This window comes from Myotis davidii, unplaced genomic scaffold, assembly GCF_000327345.1.
Source record: "Myotis davidii unplaced genomic scaffold, ASM32734v1 scaffold684, whole genome shotgun sequence".
Taxonomy (NCBI): domain Eukaryota; kingdom Metazoa; phylum Chordata; class Mammalia; order Chiroptera; family Vespertilionidae; genus Myotis; species Myotis davidii.
The window spans coordinates 1,299,715-1,308,291 of NW_006295564.1; the positions used below are offsets into that span (position 1 = coordinate 1,299,715).

General features: G+C 35.9%; 1 protein-coding gene across 4 annotated transcripts in view; it reads right to left on the reverse strand.

The window, feature by feature from the left end:
• GDPD1 (glycerophosphodiester phosphodiesterase domain containing 1) overlaps positions 1 to 8,577 on the reverse strand; it is a 27,438-nt gene that overhangs the window by 18,158 nt on the left and 703 nt on the right. For all 4 annotated transcript variants that reach the window (XR_001514989.1, XR_001514988.1, XM_015568134.1 and 1 more), the window contains exon 2: positions 2,734 to 2,776. Coding sequence is in view for 2 of the 4 variants with exons in the window: in XM_015568134.1 (XP_015423620.1) it covers positions 2,734 to 2,776 (43 nt within the window). In the remaining 2 variants the exon portion in view is untranslated. The remainder of the gene's footprint in view (positions 1 to 2,733; positions 2,777 to 8,577) is intronic.

Consider the following 8,577-nt stretch of genomic DNA (forward strand, 5'->3'; position numbering starts at 1 on the left):
TCTCTCTCTCCCCCCTCCCCTTCATCTCTGAAATCAATAAAAATATATCTAAAAAAAGAAAACATTAAACTTAGTGTACATCTCCATCAGAACTCTTGGGTGACCAGGTACATTGTCAATGAGCATTAAATTCTCAACTTTAAAAGAGAATATTTGTTTTCCAAATATTGTATCTTTGTTAGAGCCACAAATGTGTAAAAATGAAATCCAAAAAGACATAATAAACAAAAACAGCTTTTAGGTTGGGAGATTATTTTTTTGTATTTTTTAATTTCCTTAAATATTGTTGTTATATAATATTTAGAGAGGAAGGCAGAGGTAGAAAGAGAAACATCAATCAGCTACCTCCTGCATGCCCCACTACTGGGGATGGAGCCCGGCAAACTGGGCATGTACCCTGAGTAGGAATCAAACCAGTGGCCTTTTGATTCATGGCTCGATGCTCAACCACTGAGCCACACTGGCCAGGCGTATGCTTATCTCTTAATAACAAGATAATAAAAATTTAGAGCAATAGCAAGTATATCTAGGACAACTTATAAGTTATCCTAATAAATTATCCCAATCTGATAAACAAATAGCTAGAACATAGCAAGAAAAAATTTTTTTTATCACTTTGGCCTTCAGAAATTTCCATAAATAACAATATGCATCTACATCAATTGAAACACCAGTTATTTTGTAGCTAAATTTCTGACAAGTTGATGAAAAACACTGAAAAAAGTTAGGGAAGCCAGGCTTCAACATTTCCAGAGAAAGAAATTAAAACTTGCCCTAGCCGGGTTGGCTCAGTGGATAGAGCATCGGCCTGCAGACTGACGGGTCCCGGGTTCGATTCCGGCCAAGGGCACATGCTTGGGTTGCGGGCTCCATCCCCAGTGTGGGGTGTGGAGGCAGCCAATCAATGATTCTCTCTCATCATTGATGTTTCTATCTCTCCCCTTCTCCCTTCCTCTCTGAAATCAATAAAGAAATATATTTTAAAAAAAGAAAAAAGAAAGTAAAACTCTAGCTATACAAGATGTGAAATTACTTGAAACTCCACAGAAGCTATGCATACAATTTTCAACAGGAATTTTGTTAAGGAATTTATTTGAATTTCATTTATTCCTCACAATATTGAGGTTGTATTATCATTCCCATTTCATTGATGAGAAAATTGGTATTATATTAAATAGTCTACAAAATATTATAAGAATCAGGTCGCTGATTAATTACTTTGACTGTCTGCCAACTTATACTTCCAGCTATTGCTAATACAATTTGTTTCTTTCTCTTACCATTCATGCTAACACCATAGGGATCAAATTGTCCTGTGGGTATTTACAAATATGGCCTGATTTAATAATCTAGTTGTATTAGCTCTTAAGAACCAGATTTTACATACTCAAGGGCTTAGTGACGCTGTGTGTGTGTGTGTGTGTGTGTGTGTGGGTGTGTAGTATAATTCATTAGTCTTTGGTTCTGTGTTTATTATGGATGGGGTTCTATCTTCTTCATCCTGTCTTCTGTTAATATTCTGCTTTGTTCTTGAGTACCCCGTTCTGTATGCCATTCAGTAAGCAACTAGTAAGAGCCTGTTAGTACCAGAGCTAGGTATTAGGGAAAGTTTGATAAGGAATGCTTATTTATGTAGTTTCAAAGTACCTTCCTACAAAAACACTTATTAATTAGGAAGAATAAAGAGTAACTTCCCAGTGGAAAAGTCTCTCAGAAACCATTTTAACCAAATGACCAAACTCAACATCACTGGCTCCTTCAAGCTGACTGCTCTATCCTGTTAATTTCCTTGCTTTTTGGCACAATAAGCAGTGAATAGTTTAATTTAACAAAGCAAATTAATAACAGAATACAAATTTCTTTTCTAATGTGCATTCTTCTAAATATGTGTGTGGGAGTGTATCTCAGTGGAAACTGTACACATGAAATTATACACATATTTAGCTATAGCTAGCTAGAAATATAATCTCAGTAGAAAAAAATAATTTAAATTATTCTGTTTCACAGTCTATGGCAGGAGGAAAGAGTTTTCACTTTAAAGCTGTAAGAGACTCTTGAGATTATAGTTAAAAGGCATCATATAGAAGAGGAAAAGTAAGCTATGACAAATTCAGGGGGATAGGATTTAGATGAAACTAAAACATGGAAAAGCATACCTTTGGACTTGATAATAGGAAAAATAATCTCTAAAATGTCTTTGAATGATGACAAGCAGGACCAAAACATAAGCCAAGTTTTCCTGATTTCTTAGCTGTCTTTACATACATAAAAATGGTTTTAAAATTACATAAGAAAAATTCAATATGGATAGGTAACGTCTTTCACGGGGTTTAACTTCTCACATTCCCTGTTTTACACTAGATTACGGGTTTAAGTCTGTACGAGAATTACTGGGTAGACACATAATCCTATTCATAAACAGCAGTCAGTGTTACAGTTGTTTCATTTTCTCCTTTTCTCTTTCTCTCCAAGACTAATTAGCATTACACACAGTATGTTCCTTGTTATAAATGTCTTCTTTCAACTTTGGGACTATAGTATCTTTTGATTACCCAAAACTCTGATGTAGTTTTTTCAGTTACGCAGAAGCCAGTCTCTATTGTAACACTGGAGACTAACTACATAAAAAAGCAATTTTAATAATATAGGAACAACTATCACAAGTGGATATGACATGTATACTATCTTCACTTTGTGAATCAACATTAAATGAATAATCTTTTATATACTTACTGCTGAAACGCTGCCATTGTATTCTCCAAATTTTCTCCAGCACCTGTAAAAACATTAAATGTTAATTTCATTTACTTATATACTCTGAACATTTTATTTTTCTATAAATTCATTTTAATAAGATACATCTTTCCAAATGTTCTAAAGAATATAATGGTATCTTTATTTTATATTTTAGCTGTACCAGGAAGAATCAAAGATCAAAACACAGACACAACACCACAGAAGTGTGAAGCACCTAAACATGATTTTTAAACTGTCATATCAGCTTGTCATAGAGGAATGACAGAAGAGGACTTGGTACATATACACCTCCCCACGCAGAGTTAAAACATCTCTCCTCTGTATTCACATAGTCCCTTATGCACCTCTCTACCATGCATTTATCATATTATAGCATAAGTTATTACCTATCTCCTTCCTACAAGTGACTGTACTTTAATCACCTTGGCTGAAAGCAGAATACTATAGTAGCTGAGAATGGGACTCCAGAGTTCTGATATTTGTTCTACAATCTATTTGATGTTTGTGTCACCTTGGGAAAGTTACCTAATCTCTCTGTTAGACTGAGCTTTCTTACCTATAAGAATGAGGATAATGGTTAGTAGAGTTGTTGCATAATAGAAAACAGATGAAGTATATATGAAGATTATAGTTTTTTTTTGAAAGTAAGTGCTGTTTTGAGGTTAAATGACTTTAAAACATCCAGCTGGTGTCTGTTTTAGTCAAAAACTATGGAAATATGTTACACTCAGATAACCAACATTTCAAGAACAAAGCACTCTAAAATATTACCAAAAAAACTAGAGTGCTAAAATGGTTACTGTTAAGTAAACTAGCGACTGCTTTCTCAAAAAAAACCCCCAAAACCCCAAGAAGTTGAAAGAATTCTGAAGCCAATTTAAACGCATTTTCACCTGCCAAACCTGAAACAACGTTAGCATCAAACTAATGATAGTAACAAATTTTAAACTACTGGATAAAATAGGAAATTCTCAGTCTATTTTAATAAATGGAAAGTTTGATAAGGAATGCTTATTTATGTAGTTTCAAAGTACCTCCCTACAAAAACACTTATTAATTACAAAGAATAAAGAGTAACTTCCCAGTGGAAAAGTCTCTCAGAAACCACTTGAACCAAATGACCAAACTCAACATCACTGGCTCCTTCAAGCTGACTGCTGTGTCCTGTTAATTTCCTTGCTTTTTGGCACAATAAGCAGTGAGTAGTTTAATTTCACAAAGCAAATTAATAACAGTTATCAATTTGGTCAGAATACAAATGATTTCTTTTCTAATGTGCATTCTTCTATACTTTACAAACACTCTACAATGAATATGCACTACTTTTAAAAGCAGAGGGAAGAATCAAAGTCTTAAGCTCATGCCATATGCCTGGGAAGATCATTTTCACCATTGCCTCCCAATGTTTCTTAACATTAATTCCAAAATGAATTCACTTTGCAACTCCTCCATGAAAGTACTTTCTTGTCGCTTCAGATTACAATGATTCTTACCACAGACAAGAGTTCATTAAACTGGCAGCTCCCAGCCACTTGTTCTCACGACTCTTACTGACTACCTCAAAGAGCTTCAGAAATTGACTCCTTAAAATTTAATTTATTTGAAAACAACAGTAAACCCATTTCATGCTAACATATATTTTATGAAAAATAACTATCTTTCAAAAAAATTTAATGAGGAGATTAGCACTGTTTACATTTTTGCAAATCTCTTTAACGTCTGGCTTAACAGAAGGCAGCTAGATTCTTATATCTGCTTAATATGCACCAGAATTCAACAAGGGGTAGTTTTATAAGATAGCTGCAATGTGGAGTCTAAACCACAGAAATGTCCTTTTCATACTCTATTACGTAAAAACCCACTGGTCCACTGTGAACTCTGAATGGATCTTTCACCCATTCATGGCTTTTATAATCCACTCATCTTTTGGAAAATACTGATTCACTGAATTATGCTAATCTTCTAAATCCGGACACATTTCATTATACAATACATATTTTTAAATCTCATTTGTTAACATCTTATCTCATCAGGAGGCTCTTTGAGAATTGGAAAGCTATCAAGCTCACAGTGGCAGATGCAAGTTTTCAAAATTCTAATTTTTGCTTAAAAGCTCAAATTTAATCATTGGCACTACCTTCATAGAAGGCAGCTAGATTATTTTTATTCTAACGAGAGATATACTTTATTAATTTTCAAGAACATATCTGCTGAATATCCATAACCAGTTGTCAGTTTTTTTAAGTAAAAATGGTGTTCTGTGGAAAAGGGAAATTCAGCTCACAACTCAAATGACTGCACAAGTGCTTTTTCTCAAGACACCCATCATCATACTTTGGTATGCAGCAAAAGTGAATACTTCCAATTATGTCACATAGAATATGTGTAGTTGAGGGTTGAAATTTAATAACATTACTAATTTTTACTAACACATCAAAGATAGTCTTAAGTGAAACTGCCCATTTTTCTTATTTATTCATTTTAGAGAAAGAAGGGAGAGATCAATTAGTTGTTCCACTTATTTATGATTCATTGGTTGATACTTGTATGTGCCCTGATTGGGGATCAAACCAGAGACGTTCTGGTACATGGGACAAATTACTTATTAGATTCATATGGGGAAAGCCTAGAGCGTAACTAAGGGACTAATTAAGAGTATGTCATTCCTCTCCAAAGAATTACTTGGTGTTAGTGCTTCTTTCATGAAATGGTTGGAATTCCTTTTTTTTTTTTTTTTTAAGGAATGGAGATACTTTCATTCCACCTTATTTTATGATTTTAGAGAGAGGAAGGGAGAGGAGGAGGAGAGAGAGAGAAACAGCGGCCGGTTACCTTCCATACGCACTCTGACCCATGAGGGACTGAACCAGCAACCTAGGTATGTGCCCTGACTGGGAATCGAACTGGTGACCTTTCAGTGCATAGGATGATGCTCAACAAACGGACTCACATCGGCCAAGGCCCAAAAGCAATCTTTACTCTCAAACTTATCACCTGTTAAATCAATCTGTGGCAATATGCCCAGACTGTGACAGTACTCTCGCTTAATTGCAAGGGTGAAAGATTAGGAGGAAAGGTTAAGATGTGATCAGCTGGCCCAGCTGGTGTGGCTTGGTGGTGAAATGTCATTGACCCATTCACCAAGAGGTCACTGGTTCAATTCCTGGTCAGGGTACATGCCCAGGTTGCAGGCTTGACACCCAGTAGGGGGCGTGCAGGAGACAGCCGATTGATGTTTCTATCTCTCTCCCGTCTCCTATCTCTCTCTCTCTCAAAAAAAATTAATAAAAAAAGATTTGATCAGTTGTTGATTTTTAAAAATTCTTTGACCATTAATTCCTAGTAAGTAGATTTTTCTTTTAAAGCCTGTTGCTTATCTCAACTGGCTCATAGAGACAGGTTAGAGAGTATTAAAGTATGTTATTTCCCTGCTATCCTATCTCTATCTGAAATAAATATATACTATATACCATGTAATTCCAAATGCAGGACAATATGTACTTAAAGGACATACTTCAAAATGTCCAGACAGTAAAGTTTAGGAGATATTTTTTCTCTTCTCATTTCCATATTTCCAAGTTTTATACAATGAACATGAGTTACTTTTGTAATTGGAAAAATATTAACAAAACCCATAATTTCATAGAGGAATTAAGAAAATGGCCCTTGATTATACTGCTTGCTCCCCATTTAATCCAAAGGATGTATCTTTGGTTCTGTTGATGTTTCATCAATACATTGTAGTTATAAAGTGTGCTCTTGGTAAAATAAATTTAAGAAATACATGAAAAGTATCTAACATGTAGTAGATAATTAGCAGACAATAAGCTATTACTTTTAAACTATTATTTTAATTATATATTAGTATCTGTACTAGAGGCTAAAGACAAAAGAATTAGTAAAATCTAAAAGTTGGCCTTGAGGAATTCAGTCTAGTAATGGAAGCAGATGTATTAATATATCCTATTACAATATAATGCAATACAAGGTATGCTTTCAAGAGGTAAGAGCAAAGCAAGACTACAGCATTTAATTTCCGAGACAGCTGCTTTCAAGGACACTCAATGTTAAAAAAGGCAAAGGTGTTCATTAAAAGCTTGAAAACAATTATAGGGTGATCTCAATCTTCATAATCAACTCAAAGTTCTATTGAAAAATGCAAATGTGGATCCCCTATAGCTATGCTTATATTTTCAATTTTACAAAATTTCAAAGTGCTTTCTATTCACCTAGTCCTCTAACAACTCAAAGAGAAGCAAGGCAAATGCTCTCCATTTATAGATAAGCAAAACTCATGCTTATTCCCAAGGCTAATTAGTGGTAGGTCCAGCATCTGACTCAGGAAAATGCTTTTATAGCAGACATAATATAGTACACATTAAGAGTTTCAAGTTATAGCAATTCCGGTGTATATACTTTAAACACATATAGCTACCAATATTTCAGTCTCGGAATGATTATACATCTGGTTTATATGAAATATCAGGTATTTGTCATTGGAGCAATTATAGTATTAGCCCAAATGCTAGTCATATGCACTGAGAGATTGCTGTTATCAGTGTCCCAGAAAAATAAATAAGCAAGCAAGGAGACTCCTTCCCAGTCTGTTGTCTTCCAGAAACGTAGGCTCTTGAGTTACAAAGTGTGTGTATGTGTGTTTAAGATAAATATCTCCTCTATCACTCTGGACTCAACTGTATTATCTGGTGTACATGCTCCACACAAAAGCATATGAAGCCACTGAGACACTGAAACTCACTACAGCGCTTTAGCCCAGCATACAGAGTAAAACAGATTTTGAGCCTGCAGATATTTTAACAAGATTATTTCTTCTAAAATAAAATTTAGATCACCCACAATGACAGATGAGAGAGCTTTTTAGAGGATCTAGTTTTGTTCTGGGTTGTAAGCAAGCACACTTTTTGAGAAAACCAGTGAACACAACTGCAGTGTGGACTGCCCATCCCCAGAATAGGTCGATCACCACTGAAAACTGCTTCTGCAGCAACAACGTAAACACTAAACGCTGGTTTGGGGCGTTAATGGTTGAAGGCGTGTTAGCGGTTATATGTACATCTTATAGTTGAACTACGCACTTATTAAAATGCAGATAAACCAAATGAGAAATAACATGGCGTTTAGCAGGTGACCCCTTAAAACCTTGGATACTTTTCATGAGTGGGAGACGAGCATAACCACGCAAGTTAGTCTTTCGTACTAAGTGTAACTGATAAAATTATACAGATGAATGATAATGCATTTCTGTGGCATTTAAGACCCTTTTCCTGGCCAGTTCTTGTTAGAAAGGGAGTGATGCTACTAAACCAAGCTTTAGACGATACATCTAGAAATGTACCATTTTAAGTAGTAGGCTACAAACTCCAAGCAATGTTAACCTACTTTTACACTCATTTCTAAAGAAGAGTGAACGTGGACTGAAATCATCCAATTGGATGACATTTTACACATCGCACTTAGAGTGAAATAGACACTTATTACTCAATAACGAAGAGGCACAGGCTGGATCTGCTGTGACTGCTGCCCGGGAAACAGAGGGTGGACCATCTAGTCTCCTTCCAGCAAGACATCTTTCCAAAATAAACTTTTCGCTTTCTTTAAACAACACCGCCCTGTCGCAGACGAAATCACCTTTTCAACTTGAGGAGATCCACGTGTCAAGGCTGGGTTGTAGGTGAGGCTTCCAAAAACCTCACAGGCGTGCAGCCTCGGGCACCGGGACGTTCCGGTTCCGGCCCCCGCCCGGCCCCAGCGCGGACGGTGCCCCTGGGTCATCCCCTCCAGGAACGGTCCCGCTGAGCG